This window comes from Tuber melanosporum, assembly GCF_000151645.1.
Source record: "Tuber melanosporum whole genome shotgun sequence assembly, scaffold_27, strain Mel28".
Lineage (NCBI taxonomy): Eukaryota > Fungi > Ascomycota > Pezizomycetes > Pezizales > Tuberaceae > Tuber > Tuber melanosporum.
In genome coordinates, this window is record NW_003298941.1 from 873471 (window position 1) to 900879 (window position 27409).

A 27409-nucleotide genomic window follows, 5' to 3' on the forward strand; every position below is an offset into this window, starting at 1 on the left:
AAAGGATACAGCATGCCGAGGGTAATTAGGACCGCTGAGTGTTTGACGGTTAGTGACAGAACGAGTGAGTGAATCGTGGAGCAGTGCATACCATTCGCAGGAAAGTATTCGGCAGGGCTTACCCGTCGTACTTGTACTGTACAGTAAATTGCTTGGATATGCTACTGGTATTGGAGACGGTCACATAGCTTCGAGGATAGGAGAATTAACGCCATTGGCGATGCGTTAACTCGCCGCTAGAGATGAGAGGGTGAAATAAGGTAGAGTACCCTACCGTGCTCGCTCGATTGCATAACATTGGACATGGAGTTGAAAAGGCCTCTCATCGATCGAGCGTTACATGCAGTATGATATTAGGTACCTTATTATACTCATCGAATCGTAATAGAACCTCATGCTCTTTGTATCAGTTCGGACACCATTTATCAGATACAGGACGAGTGGAGTAGACTTTAATTACAGTATCATCATCATCATCCATTGGAGCAAGTATACAAGGACCTGGGTGTGTTGCTGTTGGCTTTTGTGATGCTGCTGGAGGGGTTTTGGGGGATGCATGCCGGCTCGCAGCCATTGTTGCTTCTGCCTTTCTCTCTTGCTTCTGGCTTCTGCCCCCTTCTTCTCACCTCCTTCCACCCCCGCCTACTCTGTCTGCTGCATCCTTCCTGCAGCGACCGACTCCACAACTCAACCACAGCAGCACCTCCACCAACCTTAGCAGCCCAAGAGAAGGGAGACTACAGTAAAATAACAGCCAACGTCCCGCAACGAAATATACAGGTACACAATATCCCATAGCTTCGAGCTCTTCTCGGAGTCTGCCCTACTTATCCCTTAGTCTGCTGTTCCAACCTCTCATTCTAATAGTCAAGAACTATTTAGAAAATTACCTATTTCTGCTCAAGATTAAGACGTCCATTGACTCCTTTCCTTGCCCATTCATTCGTTCATGTAAGCTGCCGGCTCGGTCGAGTTCGCAGTCAGCTTCGGTAACCCTCCTCCTCACTCTTTCCTCCTCCTCACTCTTTCCTCCTCCTCACTCTTTTCTCCTCCTCCTCCTCCATCCCCATACCCCCAGCCCTCCATCTCCCGCCAACCAGCTCCCACTGCCGGCCAGCACTCGCTACTTCAAGTCTTCTGTGAAATATTGACAGCTAGACAGCTCTCCACCTCAAGTCCTTTTCTTTCTTCCCCCCAACGGCTAGGAAAAAGGAAGTGAGAAGAAAAAAAGTAGAGCCAAAAGATCCTCTTCGTTACCTACTACTTTGCTAGTTTTTGCTACTTAGCTCGGGTCGTTTAAGGGGCTTCTCGGTAATCTCGTCACTGTGGGGACTGGGGGCTTTCACACCACTATTGGGCACGGGGGATTATCGCTTCCCCGGCTCTTCCTTTTTTTTTTTTGGAGGGGAGAATTTCCGTGTCTAGTCTTTTGATTTTTTTTTTCTTCTGATCAACTGATTACGGGATCGTACGTTTTCATCTCATCAATCACTTCCCAGGAATATGTCGTCCGCCTACAGCGATAATTCTTTTCTTAATCCAGGGCCAGCCCCAAGACCTCCAGGAACTCGTTCGCCGCTAAGCGTAAACTCTAACTCTAACCAGAGCAACCATCATCCACAACCCTCCACCTCATCCACTCTCACCTCCTCAACAATTGTTTCCCCTTCACCTTTTGGTTCAACAATTAGTTTAGTGTCAACCTCGACCGGCATAATGAACAGCGGAGGAGGAGGCGGTAGCGGTTCGTCATTTTCTCAAGATAGGAGAATCCGCGAAGGTTGGGCAACCATCAAGGAGGATGGACTCAAGTCTTTGTATTGGGCGAAAAAGTACATCATTTTGCGCGAAGTTTCTTTGGACTTTCTCAAGACCGAATCATCATCTTCCCCCACATTGTCTGTTTCCCTTAAGGATATTGTGTCAGTTAATCGCACCGACATGAAACCGTACTGCTTTGAGGTTGTCAGAATGGCCTCTTCTCAGAACGGTGCTAGCTCGATGGCTTCAGACGCTCCTAGGAGAACAGTATTTGTTTCTGTCAAATCTGAACAGGAGTTATATGACTGGGTTGAAGACGTTTATTCTAGGTGTCCTTCTATGGGCGGGGTTAGTAACCCCACGAACTTTACTCATAAAGTCCATGTCGGGTTCGATCCCGTCAGCGGTGGATTTACGGGACTTCCCGAAGAGTGGAGCAAGCTTTTGAACTCCAGCGCCATCACTAAGGAAGATTACCAGAAGAACCCCCAGGCTGTTATTGAAGTGTTGGAGTTTTATACCGAGGGTCAGCGTGGTTTGAATAGCCAGAATGCGTATGGTATGGGGCCTGCTCCAGCTGCAGCGGTTGCCGCACAGCAGAGACAGTTGGCGCAGATGAGTCTCGGAAGCCCTCAGCCAGGCCCCACTCGCCAGGATACCCGGGATCGGGAGCAATGGGAAAGGGAGCGCGAGAGAGACGCTTACCGTGAACAGGAATACGAAAAGGACAGAAGGGAACAGCAGGCCCAGCGTGAGAGACAGGAGAGAGACAGAAGGCATCGCGAGCTGGAGAAAGAGCAAGAGAGACGTGAGAGGGATAGGGAAGAGCGCCTTCGTGAGGAGGAGCTGTACAATTCCCAACGCCAACAAGAACGGCGTGATGAGCTCGACGAAAATGACTATCCTCAGAAGAGTAGTACCGCACAGACGCCAATCATGATGGGTGGAGGTGGAGGTGGGCTCTCTTCTCAAGGAAGGTATAATCCTATGGCACCTAAGACATCGACCAAAACCCCTCAGAAGGCTGCACCTGGCCTTCGCGATATGGATCCCCGTCGTCCTGCACCTTCCGCACCTTCTTCTACTCTCCCCAAACCATCACCAAGCCAACGGAGCCAGCAACCGCCCCAACAGCCACAAAATTTGCGCGCGCCCTCTCAGTCGAGCCAACAGAGGTTGAGGGAGCCGTCTCCTACTTCCGGAGGCCGACAGCAGCAGCAGCAACAGCAGGCGAGACCACCCGCCGGTGCTGCTAAGCAACAGCCACAGACCCAAGCTCAGGCTTCCCGTATTCCAGCACCTACAACCCCTACTATTAAGCCACTTAATGTTCCCACTAAAGCAGCCCCATCCAAAGAGGCTGTCATGAAGCAGGAACGTAAGGAAAACCAGAGACGTATCTCCAACATGACCGAGGCCCAAGTAATGGATAAGTTGCGCTCCGTGGTCTCCCCTATAGATCCGAATCAGCTGTATACCAAGATCAAGAAGGTCGGACAAGGAGCTTCGGGATCCGTTTATGTTGCCAAGGTCAACGGTACAGCGTCCTCCTCGATGTCTATGTCTATGCTGGCAAGCTCTGGCAAAGGTGTGACGAATAGGGTAGCAATCAAGCAGATGGATTTGGCACACCAACCAAGGAAAGAGCTTATTGTCAACGAGATTCTCGTGATGAAGGAGAGTCAGCATCCTAATATTGTCAACTTTTTGGATGCTTTCTTGAAGGGCCCGAGCGAACTATGGGTTGTTATGGAGTACATGGAGGGCGGTGCCTTGACCGATGTTATTGACAACAATACCTTGGAGGAGGATCAAATTGCCACAATTTGCTTTGAGGTGAGCTCTTGGAGATGGATGTATTATTTTGATAATTTCACGTACTTAGGCTGATGAAAAATAGACCTGCAAAGGCCTAGAGCACCTCCACACACAGAACATTATCCACAGAGATATTAAGAGTGACAATGTCCTTCTTGACGGCACCGGACACGTTAAAATTAGTAAGTCTTCTGTCCCCCCCCCTCTAGCCGGTTCTGGCGGTAGAAATTATCGGGGGCAGATCTTCCATCTTCCATCGGTCTTTACGCCATTCTAGCATATGTTCTTGGCTGCAGGTCTGACTTAATTGCAGCTGATTTCGGGTTCTGCGCTAAATTAACCGAGCAGAAGTCGAAGCGTGCGACAATGGTTGGAACTCCGTACTGGATGGCACCTGAGGTTGTTAAGCAGAAGGAGTACGATGCTAAAGTTGACATCTGGTCCCTCGGAATTATGGCGATTGAAATGATCGAATCTGAGCCTCCTTACCTTAATGAGGAACCCTTGAAGGCTCTTTATCTCATTGCTACCCATGGAACACCTACCCTCAAGAAGCCTGAGAAGTTGAGCAAGGAACTCAAAAATTTCTTAGCGGTATGTCTCTGTGTCGATGTTAAGCACAGGGCTACAGCAGAAGAACTACTCAAGCACGAATTCTTGAGAAAAGGATGCCCGTTGGCCAGTCTTGCAGCCCTCCTGGCTTTCAAGAACGGTAAATAAGCGGTTTGGAGTTCAAATAGCTCTGGGGGTCAATGTGATCGTCTACAGTTTCCAAGCGGAGCAAATGGATGAAACGTGGGGGATAGAAGTAAAGTTTCGTTTGAGCCGGCTTTGGAAATGACGAATGTCTTATGCACAAGTTAGTCATGGTCATCTACGATACGTTGGATGCCTTGTGCTCTGCTTTGTGTTTTTCTGTTTTTCTCCTTATTCTCACGTTATGACTCGATACCTTTCTCACTTTCCAATTTTACCTTCCATTTTTTTTCTTTGTAGCGAACACTATACAGATTAAAGAGCAGTGTTCTATTTTCTCGAGCATTAGCTAGGCGTGGAGCGTGACATTGGTGTTGCGCGGTGCATTATACGAATGGTGGGCTAGGGGAGCAGAGCGATGGTAATTCATTCGCGAGCATTGCCAGAACGAGGGAAGAGAACTGTCGGGACGGTGTGTCATATTTCTTTTCTGTTCCTACTTGTCTACTTTGGCTATTCTTCCTTTCCCACTTCTTATACTTTCACTTCTATTTTTACTTTTCTTCTGCCTCCACTTCAGCTTCTGTTGAGACCAGAATCACATAGTGTCATATCGTACTATATCGCGAACGCAGTGTCAGGATTTTTTTGAAAAGATAATGAGGTTTTCTGTCTTGTTTTGCTTTGTTTTATTAATTTGCTATGGGAATGTTTTGGTAGGGTTCTTTCTCTCCCCAAGATTTCTTGAGGTTTCTTGGTGAAAACGGCTTTTCTTTTTCCACTTCTCTGATACAATTATTTGCGATATGGTTCCTGGAGAAAGGTAAAAGGTGAGTAAGAGGGGGAGCCATAATACCGGAGTGAGGGAGCAGGCGTTTCTTTCGTTTCGATTCATTTCTTTGGAAGTGGTCTTAGCTGTTTGCTATGTACCTTCCAGTTGATTGATTGCTTAGTTTTTCTGCTTGACGTATTTGCAGCAGGAGGCAATTGCTTGTCTAGCTTCTCCTTTTTTTTTTCTCAAAAGAAAGCTATGAGTAGTATATTTACTTTTTTTTCTTTCTGCTTTGGTTATGTGGATTCTTGATAATATGGATATCTTTATCATGCCTAGTGAGTCCCTGTGCGAAACCGTGCCTATAAAATAGCGAACGAAGCTAAAAGACCGGAAGACGAAACAAAATAGGTTGAAACAAAGCCCTAACGCCGTGAGATAACATTAGGCACACGTGTCGTATCATACTGTGCAGCAACATGCCCTATCAAGCAACTGGGAAGAAAGAAAGAAAAGATAAAAGTAGGAATACATATACTAATGCCCCGATGTAGTTCTGCCAGTGCACCTACCGCTGGCGTTCCCAAATAACCTCATTAACGATTCACTGCCAGTGGCTTCCTGCGATTGAGGAGGAGGAGGAGGTGGTGGTGATAGTTGGTGATGGAAATATCCTTCTTGCTGGTGCTGCGCGGGGGTATATGTTTGTGTCGGGTACTGGTGGTGATGCTGCTGCTGTGGTTGTGGTATGGTAGCAGTGGCGAGTGAGCTACTTTGGAATAACTCTGTCAAGGAAATGCTCCTGCCGCCTGCTAGATCCACACCTCCCCCAACTGCTTGCTGCTGCTCCTGCCCCTTCCCAGCCCTAGCCACCCCCTCAGCATACCTCATGGCACACTCCTTCACCCACTCTGCAACCTTAGTCCTATCCCCCTCGGAGGACGTGCCGGGCTCAGCATACACCCATATCCCATAAACAATCTTCTCCTCCTCGCCCTGGAGCATAACGTAGTCCCCACCCTCGGTGTATTCAATGTTCCCCGGTTCAGTGAGGGTGTAGATGAAGTTTTGCAAGCCCCGACGGTTCAGCAGGACTATTGTGTATTCTTCTTGTTGCTGCTGCTGGATAGGTGTAAGGGAGCAGATGAAGAGCGAGCCCTCCGTGTTCGACTTTTGCCATATTCCGGATTCGTGGTTGTAGGTGTAGAGCACCGCGTACGAGGCTAAGGAGAGAATCTTTTGTAGGCGGGGGAGGTAGCGGGATAGGACCGTGTGATTTACGTCAGGGATCGTGCGAGATTGGGGGGGCATAGCTGGTTGTATTGCAGGATTGGTGCTATGTGTGTTCTGAAACGGTGGTTCAACAGTGCAATCGTGTATGGCGTGGAGTTGGCTAAGGGTAGGTTGTTGGTTAGGCGTGGATGTGGTGGGGGTGCAGAATGTTTGATGATGAAATGTTTGAGGTTCGATTTGGCTTAGTCAAGATTTTTCGCTTAAGCTTAAAGGTATCAGATGCGTTGGGATTTCAGGGTGGGTCGGTCACGCTTTTTGCGGATGTTGTCTGCTATAAAGTTAGAGTGTGGACAGGATGAGAGTTACAGTCAGTTGAGTACGGTAGAGAGGCTGCACAAGACACATTCCTTCGCCCACCTGCGTCTCTCCAGTCAGACTTATCGCACCCTATCCACGTCTCATCAGCTGCATCGTCTACCTCTTCAGAACACTCTAACGAAAACCTCGGATTCTATTCGCAACCCTCATCGCCCCCCCTCCACTCCACTCCCATTCTGGATGACCTAGACGAGATCATGTACCCCAACTCCTCTTCGTAGCCTTTTTCTTCCCCTTTGAACCCTTTCATTTTGACTTCTACTTTTCCTACAGATCTTGTTTCCCACCCACCCTCCCTCCTTCCTTCCATCTTCCGTCCTTCTCTCATCTCACTTACTGGCCATTTTTTCCCCTTGGAATTATCACCTCTCCCGCTGGGCAATAACCCCCATCACAACACCCGTCCGTGCACATACCGTCCGCTACGAATACGAGGAGGGGAGAAGAAAATTACGGAAACGACAAATCCATAAAATAAAACGAAAATTGAGAAGAAAAAAATTTAAAAAAGTTGAAAAATCACAATGCCTCCTACGCGGTCGAATCTTTACACTTCTACGCTCCATGGTCCGCCTCAACAGTTCGCGCCGCAACAACAAGGCGGGCATCCGATGGGTGCCGGTGGGGGTGGGGGTGGTCATGTAGGTCATAATCCGCTGTTGGGTGGGGATAGGTTGGTCCTGCTTTCCTTCGCTCCCCCACTCGCCCCTTCCCGGGGAAGGAATTCGTCGCTGCTATTTATCCAGTCTTAACTAGCTTTTTTTTTTTGCCCTGAAGCGATGAGAGCGGGATCTTTCCAGTGTCTGACAGCTTTATTTTTGCTAGGTTCGGTCAACCTCCACATCTTTTGTTCAATAACGCCCAGCCACAATCTGCCGCTGCCGTCGTAAGAGCTCAACAACAGCATCAACAGCAGCAGGCTCAGGCTGCGCAATTACAACAACAGCAACAGGCCATCATTGGGCTTATTGGGCGCAGCGGCGGAGGGGTTAGTGCTGCAGGATTGGGTGGGGTGGTAGGGAGAGCGGGGGTTGGTGTTGGACCTAGCGGTGGAATGGCCATTGATGTGAGGGGCCCGGTGACCACGCCACCGGAACGCTCCATGATCAGGGACGTTTGGGCTCAGGATCTGGATAAGGAGATGGCTGTGTTGCGGGATTTGGTCGAAACATACCAGTATGTTGCTATGGTTGGTTATAGCCTTGCCTTGCCGGAGAATATTAGACGGTGCTGGAGGTGCTTGCTAATGGAGAGGTTAGGATACCGAATTCCCTGGAATTGTTGCACGCCCGATCGGCAACTTTAAATCAAAGGCTGATTACCATTACCAGACCCTCCGTTGCAATGTAGACATGCTAAAGATTATCCAATTGGGCATCACCCTGGCCGATGAGAATGGGAACCTTGCTAAGATCGATGGATCAGTTTGCACCTGGCAATTCAATTTCAAGTTCTCTCTCAATGACGACATGTATGCACAGGAATCTATCGACCTTCTAACCAAGTCTGGTATCGACTTTGCCAAACACGCGGAGCATGGAATTGACGTGTATCAATTCGGCAATCTCCTCATTAGCTCCGGCTTAGTTATGTACGACGACGTCAAGTGGATTTCTTTCCATTCCGGTTACGATTTTGGCTACCTTGTTAAGATTATGAGTTGCCTCCCCCTCCCTAAGGAGGAGAGTGAGTTCCGTAACCTTCTAAGCAAGTACTTCCCAGCGCTTTACGATATTAAATTTCTTATGAAGAGTTGTCGCACTCTCAAAGGGGGACTGCAAGACATTGCGGAAGAGATGGGCGTTTCGCGGGTCGGACCGCAGCACCAGGCTGGCAGTGACAGCCTTTTGACTGGGAATATCTTTTTCGAGATGCGGGAAAAGTTTTTTGATGGGAAGATTGATGATGCCAAGTATCTGTATGTTATATGATCCGTATGCTTGCGTGGGTTCGTACCGTGTATTGACATCCATCTGCAGCGGACAAGTGTGGGGCCTTAATGGGGCGGGAATTTCTCCACCAAATATCAACGGAGTCGGAACCGTAGTTTACAATAATGGCGTCCCCGTGCCGTCAACTCCCACAACCGACCGAAACAGCCAGAACCCGCCCACCCCAGGCAGCACGACCCCCAGCCAGCAGCAGCAGCAACAGCAGAATGGCCAACCAGGGACCCCCAACCAGTACAATTTGCAGTACGGGAAAATAGGAGGAATGTAATTTTTGCCGTTGACTGAAGGAATAAACTGGGAAATCGAAAATCGAAAACACTGAAGCTAAAGGGCTGGTGAAGGCCGTGAATTACCATTTTTTCTTTTCTTTTACTCCTTTTCCTTTTTCTGAAAAATTACTGTTTCGGGGCTTGGTTTCCTTGGTTTGCTTGGTTTGCTTGGCTGGTTGCAAGTTTTTCTCGTCTCCCTGTAAATCGGTGTTTTGTTTTCCTGCAGGTCTCTCGAATTCACATACAATGTTGTTTCATCTCCATGTCACTGTTGGATCTTGGTTTTTTTTCCTAATTGCTAGCGATAGTGTGCCGGGTGCGGTGGTGTACTGTAATTATAGGGGTTCTGAAAGATGGTATTTACTCAGGATCGTGATATCTTGTGCCATTGTATGATTGTAACGAGTGAGGGGCTGTGACGAGGTTGACCCCAGCTAGTTCTGGAATGGGGCGGCGCAAGTGGATTTGGAAGCGAGGGTAATGTTTGCGTGCTCTGGTTTCCCATGTTATAGAGGGTTATCGACGACGCAAATGTGCTATGTTCTCGCATTCATCACCTTTCTCTTCCCACCATTACCTTTCTCTTCCCACCATTACCTCTTCCCACCTTCCTCACCTTACATCTGCTTTCTCCCCCAGACCTGTTCAAGCAAATAAAAGGAAATGCATCACCTAAACCGCACCCCATCCGTGTCCCACTCTACCAATGCTACGACCCCAGCACGTTCCCACCGCCGTACCTTGTCCACGTCAGTCCGCACTCCTGGCTCGACTATCCGCCCTCCACGTGCCTCCCTCCCCCACCAACTCCCATCGAATCCGACTCAATCCCGGGCTCACCCCACCGCACCACAGTCACGGTCCCCAACCTCAACTCTTGCTCCCACCTCGCGCCGTCAACCACCTAGAAGCTCACTCCCTCACTCCTTCTCCCTCCCATTCATCCGGCCGCACGTACCCGCCGAACCACAACTCCGCAAACCCAGCCGCTGGGATGCAGCCCCAATCCAACCTCCTCAGCGCCTCCTCCCACTATTGCAGGAACTCCCGAGTGAGGAAGAGGAGCTTGAAGAATTGGCGTTCAAGTATGTCAGGAAGCGCATGCCCATGGGGTACTGGGCCGGGAGGTTCGGGTCGCTGGTTGACAGGATGTGCGCTGAGCGCCCGGGTGACTGGGAAAAAGAGAGGGCCAGACGGGCGTTTATTGTTCTCGAGAGCTTCGCAATTGGTGGGGGGAGGGAGAGTTTGTTGGTTCGTTTCCACTCCTTGTGCCCGTTTTTCTTCCCTCTGGTTGGTTTTCGGAGAGTGTGGCTTACGGCTGGGTAGGAGTTCAAGTCCCAGTATGAAGCCACAGCGAAAACGACAGAGAAAATGGAAGCAGAGCAGTAGGTGAGTGATGCTGTGTGACGTTAGAATGGGTTTCGGTTTTGTTTTCGGGGAGGTTGATGCTACCTCATTTCCGGGATTGTAATGATGCTGGGTGGATGCAGGGGACTGGTTGCCATGACACATGATTCGTGTGATGGAAACAGCAAATCACATCTTTGTCGTTTGATTTTGCACTCATAACAAGCCTGTCGTTGGTATTTCGACGAATTCTTTTTGTACGGTAATCCCAATATTGCCACTAACGGTCAACATCTGGATGGGAATTACGAAAATTATTGCTCAAACTAAAAACCTTTGAGCTTCATTTTTCCCCATAATATTTGTCTGATCCACGCTAGGTGAATGGAAGGGTACGAATGGGATATCACCCGCCCCAAAGGGGCCCGCGGTCGGCGGTTAGAAATCTTGGATTCTTCGAGGTTTCAATACTCAAAATATCTCCTCCCAGTCTCCGATATCGGGAGATAGAGGTGTTTTTGCGAGTTGGACATCACCGGTTGCGGTAATAGCTAATCACACGTTTTACATAGCTCCCATAAAAGTTCTCTCGAGGGGGAGAACTAGTCAGAGATACGAGTACTTGCCGGTTTTGCCCTTGCTACTCTTTTTCCCCATTTGGTCTGTTTCTGGATGGTTCGTTGGCGCTTGCTTGGCGGGGGCGGTCGTCGGGATTTATAGTACCGGTATAGGAATTGTGGAGGCCAGAAGGGATACCCGGAACACGGAACGTGTGAATTTCTTCCCTCGCAATCGCATCTCCGGATTTCCGAATCTTTTGTAATCGCGATCATAGCGTGGTACGCTGTGTCCACCATTGGATTAAGAGTGGAGTGGACTTGCACCTTTTTTCTCAACGGAGGTGGTAAATTAGTTTCACTAAAGATTCTTTAGTACAGTTGTGTCCCGGTCGGATTAGTGAGAGGGTCTAACCTAATGCTGGGGAACCACAGGCAATGGTACGAGTACAGTATCCAGGAAATTCGGCGGTTGTGGGGACAGCCATGTCTCTGCACATTTTCCCAAAATGCACCCACCCATTCACTCGGGTTGTCAACAGTCAAATAGATGCCACTCCTGGTAACTTACGGCGTTCTTTTCAAAATTTGTTTATGGAGATTTTCAAGTGGGCGGGGGGCGGGGGGGGGGGTAGTGCATTGTGTACAGAACGCCCTCATCACAATATCGCAAGTAAGGCCCCTATAGGGTTCGAACACTGAATGGGAAGTTACTCTTCCCGATGTACGAGTGGTCAATAGCCCATCCGAGCACCCGGAACGCCACGGCCAGCCCTATGGTGGCTCTGGCAACGTGAGCAGCTCAGCTTTGTCGGACTCGTCGAGGTGTAGACCAGCACGATACGACTTGCTCTAAATTAATCATTCCCTTCTTACATAAATCTCGCGGGGTTTAGGAGTTTTGCAGTGATGTGGTGGCTCACCCCGCGCGCGCTGTGGACGGCAACCCAGCCTCGAGTTCTTCCATCTGAGAGGAATAGATATTGCCCCGATACGGTAATAAGAAAACTCCCGGGCTTTCCATTTTGCCTATCGGGGGATATATGGGTGGAGCATAGATATATCGGGCTGTGAATGCGATGTTGGTTTCGGGGCCTGCACATGTCGGGGATATTCGAAATACCTTATGCAGCCAGTGAAATATAAACGCTTTTGAAAAATTCGTTGGCGAATTGTAGGCAGGAGCACCTATATGTATCCATGCTTGCTATCGTAGAGTGTCGGCAGTATTAGTACCGAGTGAATTTGGGGGGAGGGGGGGGGAGGGGCCCAGAATTAAGAGAGCGGATGAGGATCTAGAAGACATGGTTGGCCTCGGACCAAAAGAAAATCACACGTTATCACTCGGCAAAATGAGGTTGGCTTCTGTTGGAATATGGCTTCCCAATGCGGGAGAAGAATCTTTTGTCACGGGAAGGACAAAGGCTCAACAAGAGAGGACTTGACTTGAGAGTTGTGAGGAACAAAGGAAAACTGTGGAAGTGTATGATAAATGGGAAGACCATGGAAAACGCAAGCTGAGAGAGTATATAGTATAAGGATGTAAGAACAGTAGGAGGGAGACGGAAATAAAGCATTCTCTCTCCCATGAAATATCTCTATATTACAACAGCTTCTGGCCTATGGTTACGCCGGCTCAGGATCCATTGAAGCAAGAAAGGAAGAACGTTCAGAGCAAGTGGTGGGGGGGGTGATGAGAGATTGGCTCTCGTGATGTCTGATAACATAAGTTTCGTAGCAAGTCTTGTCATCAGATCATAGATATAAACCGATATATCATACCAAAAAAAACCTAATCATTTCCCTATTTACGCCGACAGGAGAAATCAAGAAAATCTCCTCCATCTGTCTATCATATCTCTCTCTCGGTCGCTAAGCCATATCGGACCTTCCGGACCAATTGTCCCTTGTCCCTAGGGTAATAAGCTAAATAAGTTTGTCGTCTTTCCAGCGAATACACCCTGGCAGCTCGGTCGTACGTACTGTAAGGCTCAAAATCTGGTTTGTGGATTTTTGAAGTCCTGCTAGTTGGTTTACTTTGATTTAGAGAGGGATGTATTTTCTTTAGGGTTTTGATTGGCTGGGAGCTAAAACGATAGGGTATGTTGGGAGGAGGAAGGGAAAACCTTTTCTTTCTGTATGTAGGGAGGTTTTCTCCACCTGTCTTTCTGCATGAAGTAGATAAACAACCGAATTGAACGAACATCGGACGAAACGAAATGTGAATCGATCCGAACAAGTCTTTGTGTGCGAGTGAAGTACAGTAGACCGAGGGATAAGACTTTCCTCGAGAGTGCAAGGACTGATTGATACAAATTTTGCGAACTGATTTTGCTTCCTTCTTCGGTTCTTTTTCTTTCCAACCTACCAATTTCGACCTTCTCGAATTCCCTTTCCTGAACCGAATCATCTTTTTCTCAGTACTGTATCATAAGCGGATAATGAGAAGCCTACCCCAAGACACAAAAACTACACCCGGGCCATGCCGACGTGAACAGTAAAACACTCCGTAGCAACAAAGTACATTAAACTGTGGTTCCCTTTCGCTCTATGCATTGCAACTAAACCCCCCCCCCAAGAAGTCCCCGTAGGACACCCAACCAAAACAACCACATATCTCCCTTCCCCAACCCATCCCGCCCACCCCCCGAGCCCATCCCCGAGTGCAGGAAAAATTGCACACCATGATTGCTCTCGGAAGCTTCAAAAAAATATTAGTAGAATACCTTGAAACTTTGAACAATTCGGCAAACCTATTAATAGGGGATAATGGTGGAGGACCAATTGCACAGCGGTGGAGGGAAGACTGAGTGGATAAGTGTGGAGAATGGCAGCAGTACGTGGACAAGAGTAAGAGGTAAGGTGAAAAGCAACCATCGTTCGTCACCCCTTCTTTCTATCCAAAACGGTAAACACAGCAGTATAAGTAATAAAACATAAACAATGAATCCTGATCCCGCCATGGATCACCACACCCATCACTAGCTCTCCGTGCATACTGTCCTTTCCTCCATACACTCCCGTTATAGAAAAGAAAAGACAAGTATAGAGAATACACTCTTCCAATCTCTGAACCCCCACACTGATCTATTGAACCTCTGAGCTGTCCGCCAGACTCCCACAACTTCCACCATCTACCCCGACCAATTCACATCAAACCCGAACCTTCAACAAAACCAACCTATGCATATCTCCGGACACATTTGATTGATGTGAGCTACAATCTCACGCACACGATCCTCTCCTTCCGGATCAAGGAGGTTGATGTTCCAACGCTCCAACGCTCCAAAGGCACAGTATCGCAGTGGATCTTCGATAATTCCCAGGGGATCGGTCTCTCCACTTCCACGCTTTGTCGTGTGCACACAAAGTCTTGTTCCTAGAGCGCTGGTTCTGTATAATCTATCTATTTTCGCACTATCGAGAAAACTTTTAATTTGTTCGCGCATTTGCCGGTCAGCGTCTCCTCTGGTGGAGATTTTCTGGATATGGCTTGATGCCTTTATTTCCGTAAAAAAACATGGGGTGCTCATCGTGACTAACGACGAAAATTGCGGCAAATCAACAGAGCGAGATTGCCGCGGACGCTTATACTGCGGAGCCACAATACAATCTTGTTCAAAGGGAAACAAGTAATTGAGAAGAGCGTTATATGGTCCATAGAATCGTGATTCGTCTTTCGTACCAAGGGACTCGGCGATCTTGAACGACTTAGGGGGGCGTTTGGCACAGTGACGGTAAACCCACTCAAACTGCAGTTCCAGTGGGTTCTTCCAGTCAAACTGCAGTTTGGGAACAACCTTTTTGTAGGGTAACATTCAGTACATGAGCCTTACTTAATTAATGTTGCTGAATTGGGATTTAACCTCTTCTCCTGATTATTGATTTCTCCATCTTTGACCTTAATTTTCACAATTTTCCTTTGACATTTGGCAATGCACACCACACAGCCGTCGCCGTGCCAAACGCCCCCTCAGTGATCTCAGGTGGCCACGGAATAATGAGCGGTAATTGTCGCTCAGGTCGGATAAATATTCTTTCGTCGGTTGTCGGTAGTCTCTCTTCCTGGATGCGGTGCAAAGGGGTATGTTCAAGACTACAAGTACGATACAAAGCAATCCGGGCGGCTTTATTTACCTTGTATTATCACATGTGCCCGTGGTAGGGCGCAAAAACACTTTTACGTTTCCCACGCCCTCTCCCTTCCCTCCTCCCCCAATCCGCCGGAAGGAACCAACAGAGTAGGATCCAGCTACAGCGATGCCCGGCCGAACTATAACCCTCATAGCCTCGCAGAAACCCTGGAACTTCCAGGGAGGCGGAATAAAGCCGCCGTCACAAATTCGCGTCGGGATGGCGGGCCCGGGGGGGTGGATTGGCGGAAGCTTCCAGGAGACCGGCCGGAGGAGCGTCCCCAATAACCCTAGGGGAAAGTGGAGGTGTGTGTAGGTCGGGCCGGGTCGAGTGTAACGGGTTGTATATACGATATTAAATTGTGGTATAATTGGCGGGAGTCATGTTTTATCACTCTTACACTAGTTGTGAAGTCGTGATACGCTGCTGCTGTATGGTGGTGTGTGGCCAGTGTTTTTTGAAGTCGGTCAAGGATAAGTATCATACATTATAAAAACAACTTTGAACGATAGCCCCCGCTTGTCTATCCATCCTTTGGGGAAGTATGATAGCTTTAGAAGAGCGGAATAGACCGCTCAGGTTGTATAATATATAATATTGAGCATAGCAGGATAGTGCCATAGCTAGTTGCATTCTCAGCACGTTCATGGCTCATCATTGGCCGAACGAATGCTCTAGACAATTTCCAAGTTAATGTCTGCTAACAAACGCGCATCTCAGCAACCCCCCCCCCTCTCTTTCCTTCTCTCTCCTCCATTTGAAATATCAAACGCAACTCTACCTGCGCTACCGCACAAACAAAATACCCCCCCCCCCCAACCACGCAATGCATGATTTAGTTCTACTATACAGGGATATCACAAAAGACCAAACGCTCGAGAGTGGGATTAAAAATGATAAAAAGTAAAAACAATTAAAGGAAAATGAGCAATAAAAGTTAATTACGAATGATTACTCCCCGCCCGCCCAACCAGAACAAAACGACTCAGAAGCCCGTAGCACTACCCTTCCATTCCTCCACCTCCACGACTGCCACCAGCACTTCTCCGGCCCCTACGGCCTTTTAACAGATCCAGCACAAAGCTCAGACTCTTGCTCCGCTCCCTGCCAACGCTCTCGTCCCGGCGCTTCTTAACACTCCCGACGACTACAGCTTTTAATTGCGAGCCGGCAACGATTGGTCCCGGGAGCAGGGAAGAAATCGAGCGGCGGTGGGAAGGTGTGAGGCTGTTCTTCCGGCTGGATTGGGGCTCGCCGGCGTGGGTGAGGTCGGAATGCATAGCGTCTGATAATGCCATGGAGCGTTCGGTCATTGCTAGGGAGGAGCTGGAGGCGCCCCGTGTAACTTGCGGGGGGGCCGCAGGCCGTTCTTCGAGAAGTGGTGAGAGGGTATGGCGGGTGGAAGAGGTTTCATCCTCTCCCTCGTCCTCGCTGCTGGAACTGGTGATGTCAGGCCCGTCGGGGAACAAGGATCTGCTCTTCCTGCGAGCCGTTACTACCCCTCGCTCTAGCCCCACTACAGGATCAAAATCGCTCTCATAGTCGGATTCGTCATCCGGGTTCTTGGCCTTGCCACGGCCAGAGGAAATTATCCATACGCCGTAAAAGGTCAACGAACATCCAGAAACAAACTTTAGCATTCTCTCCGCGTCGACGGTTTCGAAATCTCTATATAATATCGCTGATCCCAGGATTACTGAGATGGTGAAGAGAACGAATTGTGTTGGGATCACTTGTGTCGAGTCGAAGCGTTGGAGAGCACGGTTCACATATTTCACCTGCAAGATTGCAGTTGTGACTAGGACTATCGCGAGGGGGTATGCTATCGGGTAGGTAAAGATTCGGTAGAAAGATGAAGAGAGAAGGGATGATATTCCTTTTGTTGAGAGGACAGTGTAGCCGCCTGCCCTCCATTAGTAACCTCATTGCGAAGGAGGATGGGGGGGATACCGAATAATCCTACAAGTCCAAGATCAATGAATATGTACTTTCTCCCATACTTTGGAGAAAGATACATAAACAGCGCAATAAGGCTACACGTAATCACAAAGTAAACCTCAAAAGCGATCTGCGATATGGCCTCAAGGATCTGACCGGGCCCGAGCTATATTTCGCAACACAACAGCCAGTCAGGATACAGACGGGCCAGTAAAAGAAATACTCGGATTATGATCACCAACCTTGACTTCCTCCTTTTCAGCACTCCAGACCACAATCACCGCGCCGCAAATACTGACCACAACACCGATGAGATCTCGGCCGCGGAATGGCTCTTTGAGCATAACCGGCGCGATGACGCAGTTTGAGATCAGCGCCACGACACCAAGCGGGGATACAATACTTGCAGGCGCGAATCCGTAGGCGAGAAAGTTGCCGCACTCCCCGATCGACATGAGGACTAGACCAAGCCACCAGTACGGTGACGAGAGGTACCGGTGGTCCGGGGGGTGTACCTCTTCCTCATCGTCCTCTTTGGAAGCGGTGGAGTGCGAACTGCGGGGGAGGAGTAATGACGTTTCATCTGGTGGGGACTCATCGTTGTCTCCAGATTCTGTGGAAAAGTTCGAATGCACAGGGGCCCTCATGAACCCCTCCTCCCCGTCCACACCCCCGCGTGGGAAAAGGGGTGGTGATAAGGGTTCCCCGTTCCCATTCCCGTTCCAGTTTCGGCGGGAATTGAACAGGCGCCGTCGAACTCTCCTTAGAAATTTCCTCCGGCGCTCCTTCGCCCGCTGTAACCTGACGTGCGCATATTTTTGGGTATTCAGGGCGAGCGAAATCAGAAGGTTCCCAACGATGGCCACGATGATGCCGATGAAGCTGGACCAGCGTTTTAATTTCTCCTCGTTATCTTCCACCCATCCCCACTCCCCAAGGTGAGAAGGGTATCGTGTTTGCGAGGGCGGGGGCAAGGGGGGTAGATATGTGGAGGGAGATGGTGATGCAGATGTCATGGCGGGCTTCACATATGCTAGGGGACGTTCCGACGTAGTATGTATGGTGGGGGGGGATCTGCGCGGGCCGGACAAGTCAGTGATGCAGAGAGTGAAGGGGTGATGGGTGTCTATTCTATCCTATCATACCACAGCCGGCAAGTCGCGATCACGATGGAAAGTGGGCAGACCGACAACAGCGGTCGCTGGAGAGAGGAAGAGTGATTCCCGCTCTCCCTCATCCTTGAAGTTTATCACACATTTTCCGGATCCGAAGCCGTGATGCCAAGACTTTTGGTTCGGATGATTACCTGAGTCACTTGGCGTGACGGTGGAGAGATTGGATTTCCGAGATAAGATGACAATGACAGTTTGGGAAATCGAGTGACTTTTTGTGGATAAAGCAGAAAAGTAAGGGGTCTGTAGAGATGGATAGTGGTGGGTGAAGTTTTTCAAGGCTACGATGAAAGCGATGAATACTGCAGTCTACCGTTCGTTGTCTTACTCAAGCACTGTGCGAATACTCGTACTGTATGGAGCAAACCGATCAAGCAGCATGGGATAGGCCTGACCAGGACAGCGAGTCGGAGCACCTTCTCTACTCGTAGACTAACTGGCTGCTCTCTGTCTCGGCTCCATCGCTGCTGTGTGATGGTCAAAACACCAAAATGGGAAATTGTTTCAAAGGGGGGGAGCTCTGTTCCCACTCTCGCCCAGCCAGCTGCTGACTGATCAAACCTATTGACATGACGAAACACACACCCATCCCATCACCATGCCCACACCGAAGAGGTGGCAAGCGGAAAAATGTGAAGGGAAATTTGCATTCCCCAACGCGGTAGGATTGGCTCTAGCCTGCGAGGGGAAAAAAAACAAAGGAAAAGAGGGAAAAAATGGATAAATAATAGTGTCACAATTTCCTCATCTTGATGAGCGGGCAGAGTGACTGGCAGTTAAAGCCAAAGGAAAACCGAACAATTATAACAATAGAAAAGAACTCCATGAAACCCTCCTAGCAAAGACATTCCAAACAATCGCAGCAGGCGTCGCAAGCGCAGCAACAGCATAGTGCGGCCAATCTGGGCTTGTTCGTTAGTATCATCAGGCTGGCCCCGTACTCGTACATTACAGTACGGTACTCCGGTAGACTACAGTACCGGTGTGTGTGTGGGGGGGGGGGTATCCAACTTACATGCCAGCGCAGAAGCCACCGCTGCCACTCTTCTTCTCCTGCACAGGAGGGGGAGCCTGCTGGTAGACCATCTATCGAGCCATTATCAGCCCGCAGGAATTTCACCATTCAGCGTCCAGCGCGAGAACATACCGCCTGTGGTGGAGGACCTTGAGGAGGATAAGCCTGCGGTGGGTATCCAGGAGCGGCCTGAGGAGGGTACTGAGGTTGGCCACCGTAATATTCGTTTGAAGCCATCGCTGTGTGGGAGGGATTCTGTGGAGATTTGAATATTTTTTTTTCCTTCTCCGATGTAGCAGTAACTCGTTGAGCGAACAGGGAGAGAGATACTAGTAGAGAGGGGAAGGATAAGTATCCCCGGGGGGATGGGGGAACAATTTATGGCCTCACAGGACCCCCTCACCAGGCTCTCTCACACCAGCTCCAGCAAACTATCATAATGCGAGTATTAATATACAACCGCTAACCCAACCAAACCCAAGGCATACTCGAGTAGTCTACAGTATGGCTGGCCATCCTTCGACACAACAACACCCGGACAATGATGGCACACACCCACACCCACTCGCACAGTGGGAGGAGGAGCAACTGCGTACGCGTCCACCCAAGAGCTTCCAAGAGGGCGGGATATGGTTGCGAGTTAGACAATTTACTCCTACCTACTCGAGTACCGGTACTCAAGCAGGCTCTTGTCTATCATAGCCCACCCACCACGAGTACTTTGATCAACACGAGTGCTGACCGGATCAACACAGGATTGGCTGGCTGCCCGCCAAGTCGGAAACCATCGCCAAGCCAAGCGCCAAAAGCTTAGCACTCATTGAATTACGCTGCCCCCCATGTCTCGGTTGTCCGAGGAATGGGAAAAAGAAGGTCAAATGGTCTACTGTACGAGTACCGGCACCGTGCGTGGAGAGAGTATCATAGAGCACGGCAGCCGGCACTTTGAACCCTTCCTCCTCTCGTCCTTGGATTACGCCCCGATGACTAATACACCTTGCCGACCGTACCGCTATCCCATTAAATTTAGTCTACCGCAGAAGGCATGAGCCAGTGAACGGATGGATGGGTGAAACCCCCGTCGATCTGAGGGGGAAAAGAGGAAAAGGAAAAAGGAAAGAAAAAAAACACTCTTTCATCTTCAATCCAATTCGCGGGAGATATCATGTCCTGCCGATTACCCATGGTTTCAGCTGTCCGCACGGTCGGCCTTCTTCGCCGGGGGGAGGAGTCTCTACTTCTACCCTCTCAGAGGCGACGCTGGTTATCGGCCAGCGCCATTCGCGAGGACGTTCTCTCCATAACAAATCTGGAGGATCGAACACGCCCGGCTTTCGCGAGGACTGCGAGTTCGAAATTGTCCACGTTGACTTGGAGTGCTCCGCCACGCAATGTTCTCATCGTGAAGAAGAGGCACGTACCCATCGTTCGGAGTGCTCTGGTGTCGCTGGCAAGGTGAGTCCTTTCTTCCCTTCCCCCTTTCCCCTTTACTCTCGAAGGGGATTATCTTGACTGATAAAAAGGCATCTGAAAGCGAATTACCCATCCACAAACCTTATTCTGGAGCCATCCACAGCCCACTCTTTGCATCACGAATTTCATTTCCCCGTCTACACGCTCCCCCCTTCAGAAAGTACCACACCCTTTCCCTATACCCAGTCCACGTATCCACGCACTCCGCAGTTGAGCCCACGACAAACCCATATCCCACCACCCCAACCCAGCATCTCTGAGAAGGAGAATGAAACCAGCAGTGGGGGAGGAGAATTGGGCCCGCGTGGGGAACGACTCTACCATGACAAGACCGACCTCCTGATAACCCTCGGCGGTGACGGTACAATCCTCCACGCCGCATCCTTGTTCTCGGCCTGTCGTATGGTCCCGCCGGTATTGAGTTTTGCTATGGGCACGCTAGGATTCCTGGGGGAATGGAAGTGGGAGGAGCACGCCGAGGCAGTTGGTGAGGCGTTTGCCGGCGGCGCGAGGGTGCTCCGGCGGGAAAGGCTGAAGGTTGGCGTTTACGACTGCGATGGCAAGAGGGTTACCGGGGAGTGGGAGTTTGAGAGCATTGGTGGTGAGTTTAGTCTGCGATTAGTGCGGCGGGGAGAGTGACTGATTATGGTAGATGCCCATGCAATGAATGAGGTCAACATCCATCGAGGAAAGTCTCCGCATTTGGCGGTTGTGGAGGTGTTTGTTAGTGGGCGCTTTCTCACTGAGGCTGTGGTTTGTCCTCTTCCCCCATCTCTCTACTATAGGGGCATACTAACCCCCCAGGCCGACGGCATGATCATCGCCACACCAACTGGTTCAACGGCGTACTCTCTCTCCTCCGGCGGTTCCATCATTCATCCCTCCGTATCCTCCTTACTTCTCACACCCATCTGCCCCCGCTCTCTATCCTTCCGTCCACTAGTCCTGCCCGCAGATTGTGTCCTCACACTCAAGCTCTCGGCCAAGAACCGTGCGGGAAATGTAGAAGTCAGCGTTGACGGTCGCCGGTGGGGCGGGATCGGGCGTGGTGAAGAGGTTAGAGTCTGGGCGGAGAAGATTGATGGTGAAAAGGGTGGTATCCCATGCTTGAAGGGGAGGCTTGGGGGGAGGGAGGATGACGGCTGGGTCGGCGGTTTGAACGGGCTGTTGAAGTTTAATTATCCGTTCGGTGAGGAGGAGTAGTGGGGTCGTGTATTCCAGAGAATCGGGCGCTACTGATTCACCATCACCCTCGGCATGATGGGGTATTATTGCGGCATGTCGTGTGCGAATGAAGATTCTTCACCCGCATAAGGTATGAGCGCACGAGTGAGGGATTGTGAGCATTGGGGGGTACCCGGGCACGGTACTAGTATTTGGACTCGGGTAGATTTGATATAGGTGTGTCTAAAATGATGTTGTTAACGCCTCGCTTACTATGGGGTGTGTTTTCGGCGCTGGAATTGTGGATGGATCTTACCAGCGGCCAGTGTGATTCGTGAATACGACTGGACTCTTTTTGTTTCTCTGGAGCCACTCCATTACCGAATGTCCACATTGAATTTATCTGGTGTAGATCGAGTATGATACGATACCGGCATTTACGCGGGAACCCCGCCGAGCGGGCAAACCACGGTACCCACCCCCTGCCAAGCCTTTCCACCCACGTGCTCCCTATACCCGTTATTGTACCCCCTCCTCCTACAAGTTCCCACTTAAAGTACCGACCAACCCCCTTCCCTACCGGTATGATACCCTATCCCACAAGCACAGTATCATAGACCATCACTCGCGGGAGTTTTACCTCCTCCTCTATGCTCTCCGCCTACTGCGCCCTCTCCAAACATCCTTCTAATCCGCAGCAAGTCTCACGATACTTACAACCGCGACAACCTTACTGTACCGGTACACTACAATAGACATTCCCTTATATAGATCTTATCACACCCACCACACCCACCACACCGCTTAAAGACAGATCAGCTGAGCACACACAACCACACATACCGGTATATCTCCTCCGCGGGCGCCTGAGGCGATTTTTTCATTCTTCTAAACAAAAAACCGCCAACCTTTTTCTTTTTTTTTCTTTTACCTTTTCTATTATCATACCAAGTCTGCGCCACCGGCAGCGCACCTAAGCAAGACCATATTTAACATCCTCCTCCTCCTCCTCCTCCCCCCTCTCCAAACCCTCTCAAGAAACTTGCAATACTATGTCGAAACAAAAACCTTCATCGGCGAAAGCGCTATACAGGGCCGCCGCCAGCGCACGCTTCCTGGCAGAGGACGTGCGTGCCGCGCTACTGATTTGTCCACAGTTGCCACACGTGGATGAGATTATCCGGGGTGTGGACGATGTTGGGAAGGTGCTGGATGGGGTGCTGGGAAGACTTTTGGATGGGGGTGGGAAGGAGGGTGCGGAGAGGGAGGTTGTGGAGAGGTGTGGGAGGACTTTGGATGCGGTGGTTGGGGTTGTAGACCTTTTTCTTGGGGAGGAGGGGGGGTATTAGGGGGGTTGGGGTTGTGGTGGAAGAGGGTGTGGGAGAGGAGTTTGGGGGATGTGGTTTGGTTGGTTTTCGTTACGCTATGTTGGGGGTGTTTGGAGTCCGAGATTTGATGTGATGGAATTCGGGGAGGGGAGGCAATGGGTAATGACTGAACGAGGCGGGGAAGGGGGGGTTCAATGTGCTCTGCTGGATTGTGCTGTATTATGTAAGTGCTTTTCCGTCGCCTAGTGGTCCTCACATACTGACGTTTTCGGGTCGAAGATTTATGATAACGATCACTTCTCAGATTTATATGATACGAGTTATGCAGCTTCTTCTTGCGGTAGATCACATGAATTTTGTCTATGGGTGGGGGATTCATCCCGTGCCCCACTATATCTAATCAATCCTCTTGAACCTGATTCTTAATGACTCCATCAAGGGTGTAATCATCATCTAGACCATCCCTTCCACAGCCACAGCCCTTAGAGTACTTCCGGCGGGGTACACCTACAGGCTACAGCAACTAAAACCTAACTTCAACCACAATTTACCCCAGCAGCTCCTTCACTCACCCAACCAACCATCCATCCTCACGTCATTTACCCCCTCCTCACATACATACAACCCTCAGACCCTATCCACACCCCAAAATAGAGACATCATGAACCACCATTACCCTCCGCACCACCCCCCATCCCCGCAACCTCCTCCTCAACCCTCCTCAAAATCCCAACACACCTCTCCAACGCCTTCTCAATCCTCTCCGGTTCCGGCCGCATCTTCAGTAACTTTGCCGAGAGCGCGCTCAGTACCCCTAGCATGCTCCGCACGGCTTCAATCTTCTCCAGGGCCTCGGGTACCTGCGGGCGTTCTGAGAGGGTGCGCAGGAGGGAGTTGGCGAGGGACCTGCCGGTGGCTATGGACTGGCGGAGGGTGGTGGTGGTGGTTGGTTGGTTTTGCATTATGGGTGATTATCGTTCGCTCTGCTTTAGCTGTTAACAGTGGATGTTTGGTTGTGGGGGTTTCGGTTGGGGTTGGGGAGGGGAGGGTTGGGTTTGTAGGTGACATGGGGAGGTTTATGTCAAGTAGGAGATTTTGATAGGTTGCTTGTAAACGGGAGTGTTAATTTCAAACTGCGGCCTTCGTATCACTGGCAAAGGGTGCTTGTAAAAAGTGTCGTTGTAAAGGTTCAAGTATGATGAACGTGTCGGGCTCTCTTTATTTCCGAGCAATGTTATCCATTCCGACCCATAAAAAGCTGTCAAGATCTGAAATGCTATACAACTTTTGCTAACAAATACTGATAATTTCTCATCTACCACCCATTTTTCAAAAATAATCCCCTCAAATACCACCATACCCTCAGATACCGCTGCGAATTTATCATGCAAGTTTCCTCTGTAATTAAAAGAATTCGACACTGGTATGCTCCGAATCTACAACATTGATATATTGTAACAAGTTCTGCCAGAAGTGCTCAAGTCGCGATTGTGTTGGACATAGCTCTGGAGACGTGCCGGCAATCTCGTAACCAGCTTTCAATTTCGATTGCTACGTTTTCACACTTCGTGGGCTTTTTGTGCGATATCTGGATTCTGTGATTGGATCTTTTCTGGCAAATTCCTTTCCTCCCGCACAACCTTGAAAAGTTTTCAAATTCTTTTGTTGGAATTGGTCACAAATAAACCCACATAATGAATTTGCAGTGGCATGCATGAGTACAGTACAGCTGTATCTGAGAGGATTTTTGTCCTTTTTGAAAAAATGAGCGGTACATGAGACCTTTGCCGTAATAGTATTATGATAATATTATGATATTATAAAACCGACTCTTCATTACCTACCACCTTCCAACAACCCACAAACCACAAACCAACTCCCTCCTAACCCCTCCCCAAATCCCTCGCGTTCTCGACATCCAAAAACCCCTCAACAGCCTCCTGAATCTCAAGTATAACATCAAAGCACCTCTCCACCACAACATCGGCCGCCTCCAAATCGGCAGCAGGACTCTCTACGTGATCAACCAATTGGCCGAGCACACCGATCACCCGCTCGACTTCGGATTCCAGCGCTTGGGCGCTGGGCATCCTGTAGCATATTATCAGCGCTAGGCCGATTTCTTTCGCTAGGGTTAGGGCTCTGGCGATTTTCTCGGTGAGGGTGGTGGTGGTGGTGGTGGTGGTGTTGATCGGTGAAGACATATTGATGTGATGATGTTCTGCTAAGTGGTTGAGATTGCTATTATTTCTCTGTCTGTGTGTGGGGTAGCGAGGGGGTATTTATCTGTAAGTATTTTTCTCTCTTTCTTTTCAAGTTTTCAAGTTTTCATGGGGACCCTGTGTTCCCTCTGATTTTGGCGTTGGTTTCAAGATAGTCGAGGACTGGAGAGAGTGTTTGAGTGCTGAGATGGTAAATGGTAGTGTTTTTTTTTTTTTTTCAAGTATGATATTATGATAGTCAACACCCTGACCTTAGGGGATTGCCTTTGTCCTCGATGAGGGGAGGTGGTGCTCTGATCGTACATAGATATTGCATCCGGTGTATAATCCCCCCCGTATATCGCAAAGCAAACCTCATAAGTAATATAAAAAAAAACCCACCGCAGCAAGCAGAAGAACTGCCATGCTCGATCAATGTCCATGACAGGAGTTTCTCAACGCAGTCAATCCCCTTTACCCGCTACGACTAGTGACTCGACGGCGGAGGTATATCGTAGCCCAGATCACAACATTAGTGAACTCTTCCAGTGTTGCGTTGCCCATATCTTCAGGTGAGGAGATCAGAGAGTATCACGGGTTGTGTCACTTGATTAATGCCAAATAATTCTCTTCATGATTTATTGAGCCAGGAAAGTGATATAGATATAGAACGTCGATCTGATAAATACCATATTTACTAGAACGGCTGAACATCACGCTAAGATGTCCAAAATTCCCATTCTTGGATACCGGTGAGAAAAATACCCCCCTCGGGTTCATATCAGGATCAGAGGAGGCAGGCAACCTGAATGACAGAGCAGGCAGCCATATCACTCGAGATTTTTTTTTACTGTAAATAATAGGCTCACCTAGTACTGTACTAGTACATCCTTTGTGATATAGCTGACCGTTCCTCTCTTTACGCCTAAGCCCAACGACATCCTCCACTCTTCTAGACCCCCCCTGGCAGACTTTCCCGGGGTAGACTTAGCGGAAAGGGCAGAGATATTCCCTTCTCAATATGAGATACATAGAGCTTTGACATTGAGACAAAATACCAAGACAGCGTGAAGGGAGGTGTGAGAAGAGATGGGAAACCGTAGAATAGATGTCGAGTGATGTTGCAAGATCACATAAGGCGGTAGATTGCATCGGACCCATTCCACCCACGACTAGAATCTAGGTAAACACACAAGAGGAAAAAAAACACGATCTTGCACGAAAAGGTCATTCCCCATACCTTTTCCCTACCAACTTCTTGGCCTTTTGCCGGTCTTTCTTGACATCGGGGAGTTTTTAGCGCACCGGGACGAGGATGGAACACACGAGGTAGAAGAACGCTCAAAGCTCCCAGCGCTTCATTATCAGAATCCCGATTATATTGATTGGTGTATGGAGCGATTCTCTCGTTCAGGTATACACCAGCTGTGATTGGTACTGCCTGTATTAAGTTAGCTCTTTTCCCCATCCAACGCCCGACGTGTGCGCTCTCGAACAAAAACGCCTTCGAGTTCAAGTGTCCCAGGATTATTATTTTTTTGCCCCGCGAATCTTTCGCGCAAGCACAGAGCGGGTGAGTGAGAGGTTATGACAGCGGTCCCCAATCACCGAAAAATGCGTGCCAAGCAGAGACGAGACTCGCGAAGATGATCCCATGCGTCGAAGTGGTTTTAGCATAACATATCTTGATCCCGTTCGGAGGAATTAAGGACGGAAGAGAGTTTCTTCATCTCTTTGGTTCATCCTCAGCGCAGGCAACAGCTTATAAATCCCATACCGGTAGTCCAGTCATCGTTCAGCCTTATTCATTACGAAATCTTCCTAAAACTTGGTGTCGGGCGTGGGTAGTACTGACTGGAAGTGGGGTATTGCTCACTCGCAAGAGTTGGATTTTCTCCTCTGTGCGATGATAGAGTCTACCTTGAGATGTTACCGGTTGGTCTCTCGAGACTCGGTATTAAAGATATCATGTCCACTCGGATATAAAGACTCTTGTACTGGGGGTATGGGGGGATGTATTGGGCAATGCTCCCAGTCGTCCAGTCCGTCCAAAGACGAGACATTCTCGTCCTCCGTCATCCCGGCCCCGCCTAGGACGGAGTGGACGACTGGAAGCACTGGTATTGGGACAAGCAAGGGTAAAGAGGCCAGTGCAAAAATTCCTTCATTCGTCCAAGTCCAGACTCCTTGATACCCAAAAA

General features: G+C 49.5%; 9 protein-coding genes; 5 read left to right on the plus strand and 4 right to left on the minus strand.

The window, feature by feature from the left end:
* Positions 1-1503: 1503 nt before the first annotated feature.
* On the plus strand, positions 1504-3130 carry GSTUM_00006550001 (uncharacterized protein; the record flags this gene model as incomplete). Its single annotated transcript, XM_002838720.1, has 3 exons — positions 1504-2315; positions 2868-2936; positions 2974-3130. The coding sequence occupies 3 exons, from the start codon at positions 1504-1506 to the stop codon at positions 3128-3130; spliced, it is 1038 nt and encodes a 345-aa protein (XP_002838766.1).
* Positions 3131-3168: 38 nt separating this feature from the next.
* GSTUM_00006551001 (uncharacterized protein) lies at positions 3169-5375 on the plus strand (the record flags this gene model as incomplete). XM_002838721.2 has 4 exons in its annotated part: positions 3169-3298; positions 3368-3597; positions 3662-3761; positions 3893-5375. 4 exons carry the CDS (start codon positions 3169-3171, stop codon positions 4297-4299), a joined length of 867 nt encoding a protein of 288 aa, XP_002838767.1. The 3' UTR covers positions 4300-5375.
* A 15-nt stretch (positions 5376-5390) lies between these two features.
* GSTUM_00006552001 (uncharacterized protein) lies at positions 5391-6457 on the minus strand. XM_002838722.2 has 1 exon: positions 5391-6457. Exon 1 carries the CDS (start codon positions 6356-6358, stop codon positions 5585-5587), a length of 774 nt encoding a protein of 257 aa, XP_002838768.1. The 5' UTR covers positions 6359-6457; the 3' UTR covers positions 5391-5584.
* A 218-nt stretch (positions 6458-6675) lies between these two features.
* GSTUM_00006553001 (uncharacterized protein) lies at positions 6676-9257 on the plus strand. XM_002838723.2 has 4 exons: positions 6676-7331; positions 7484-7847; positions 7918-8576; positions 8638-9257. Exons 1-4 carry the CDS (start codon positions 7183-7185, stop codon positions 8876-8878), a joined length of 1413 nt encoding a protein of 470 aa, XP_002838769.1. The 5' UTR covers positions 6676-7182; the 3' UTR covers positions 8879-9257.
* Positions 9258-15784: 6527 nt separating this feature from the next.
* Positions 15785-18045, minus strand: GSTUM_00006554001 (uncharacterized protein). XM_002838724.2 has 3 exons: positions 17098-18045; positions 16868-17021; positions 15785-16820 (listed from the first exon to the last, which is right to left on the minus strand). The coding sequence occupies exons 1-3, from the start codon at positions 17869-17871 to the stop codon at positions 15919-15921; spliced, it is 1830 nt and encodes a 609-aa protein (XP_002838770.1). The 5' UTR covers positions 17872-18045; the 3' UTR covers positions 15785-15918.
* A 462-nt stretch (positions 18046-18507) lies between these two features.
* Positions 18508-19279, minus strand: GSTUM_00006555001 (uncharacterized protein; the record flags this gene model as incomplete). XM_002838725.2 has 3 exons in its annotated part: positions 18508-18929; positions 19043-19113; positions 19175-19279. 3 exons carry the CDS (start codon positions 19277-19279, stop codon positions 18863-18865), a joined length of 243 nt encoding a protein of 80 aa, XP_002838771.1. The 3' UTR covers positions 18508-18862.
* A 928-nt stretch (positions 19280-20207) lies between these two features.
* Positions 20208-21947, plus strand: GSTUM_00006557001 (uncharacterized protein; the record flags this gene model as incomplete). XM_002838726.2 has 5 exons in its annotated part: positions 20208-20497; positions 20566-20675; positions 20808-21116; positions 21168-21268; positions 21320-21947. The coding sequence occupies 5 exons, from the start codon at positions 20208-20210 to the stop codon at positions 21716-21718; spliced, it is 1209 nt and encodes a 402-aa protein (XP_002838772.1). The 3' UTR covers positions 21719-21947.
* Positions 21948-22731: 784 nt separating this feature from the next.
* GSTUM_00006558001 (uncharacterized protein) lies at positions 22732-24054 on the plus strand (the record flags this gene model as incomplete). XM_002838727.2 has 3 exons in its annotated part: positions 22732-22806; positions 22837-23230; positions 23287-24054. 2 exons carry the CDS (start codon positions 22732-22734, stop codon positions 23026-23028), a joined length of 267 nt encoding a protein of 88 aa, XP_002838773.1. The 3' UTR covers positions 23029-23230; positions 23287-24054.
* Positions 24055-26010: 1956 nt separating this feature from the next.
* Positions 26011-26827, minus strand: GSTUM_00006559001 (uncharacterized protein). XM_002838728.2 has 1 exon: positions 26011-26827. Exon 1 carries the CDS (start codon positions 26674-26676, stop codon positions 26338-26340), a length of 339 nt encoding a protein of 112 aa, XP_002838774.1. The 5' UTR covers positions 26677-26827; the 3' UTR covers positions 26011-26337.
* Positions 26828-27409: the final 582 nt, after the last annotated feature.

Coding starts and splice junctions, on each gene's coding strand:
- GSTUM_00006552001 (XM_002838722.2), bottom strand. CDS start 6,358: ATGCCCCCCCAATCTCGCACGATCCCTGACGTAAATCACACGGTCCTA.
- GSTUM_00006553001 (XM_002838723.2), top strand. CDS start 7,183: ATGCCTCCTACGCGGTCGAATCTTTACACTTCTACGCTCCATGGTCCG. Junction 7,332..7,483: donor CCGCTGTTGGGTGGGGATAG/GTTGGTCCTGCT, acceptor TATTTTTGCTAG/GTTCGGTCAACCTCCACATC. Junction 7,848..7,917: donor CATACCAGTATGTTGCTATG/GTTGGTTATAGC, acceptor TGGAGAGGTTAG/GATACCGAATTCCCTGGAAT.
- GSTUM_00006554001 (XM_002838724.2), bottom strand. CDS start 17,871: ATGACATCTGCATCACCATCTCCCTCCACATATCTACCCCCCTTGCCC. Junction 17,022..17,097: donor CTGAAAAGGAGGAAGTCAAG/GTTGGTGATCAT, acceptor TGCGAAATATAG/CTCGGGCCCGGTCAGATCCT. Junction 16,821..16,867: donor TGGACTTGTAGGATTATTCG/GTATCCCCCCCA, acceptor AATGGAGGGCAG/GCGGCTACACTGTCCTCTCA.
- GSTUM_00006559001 (XM_002838728.2), bottom strand. CDS start 26,676: ATGGGGAAAAGAGCTAACTTAATACAGGCAGTACCAATCACAGCTGGT.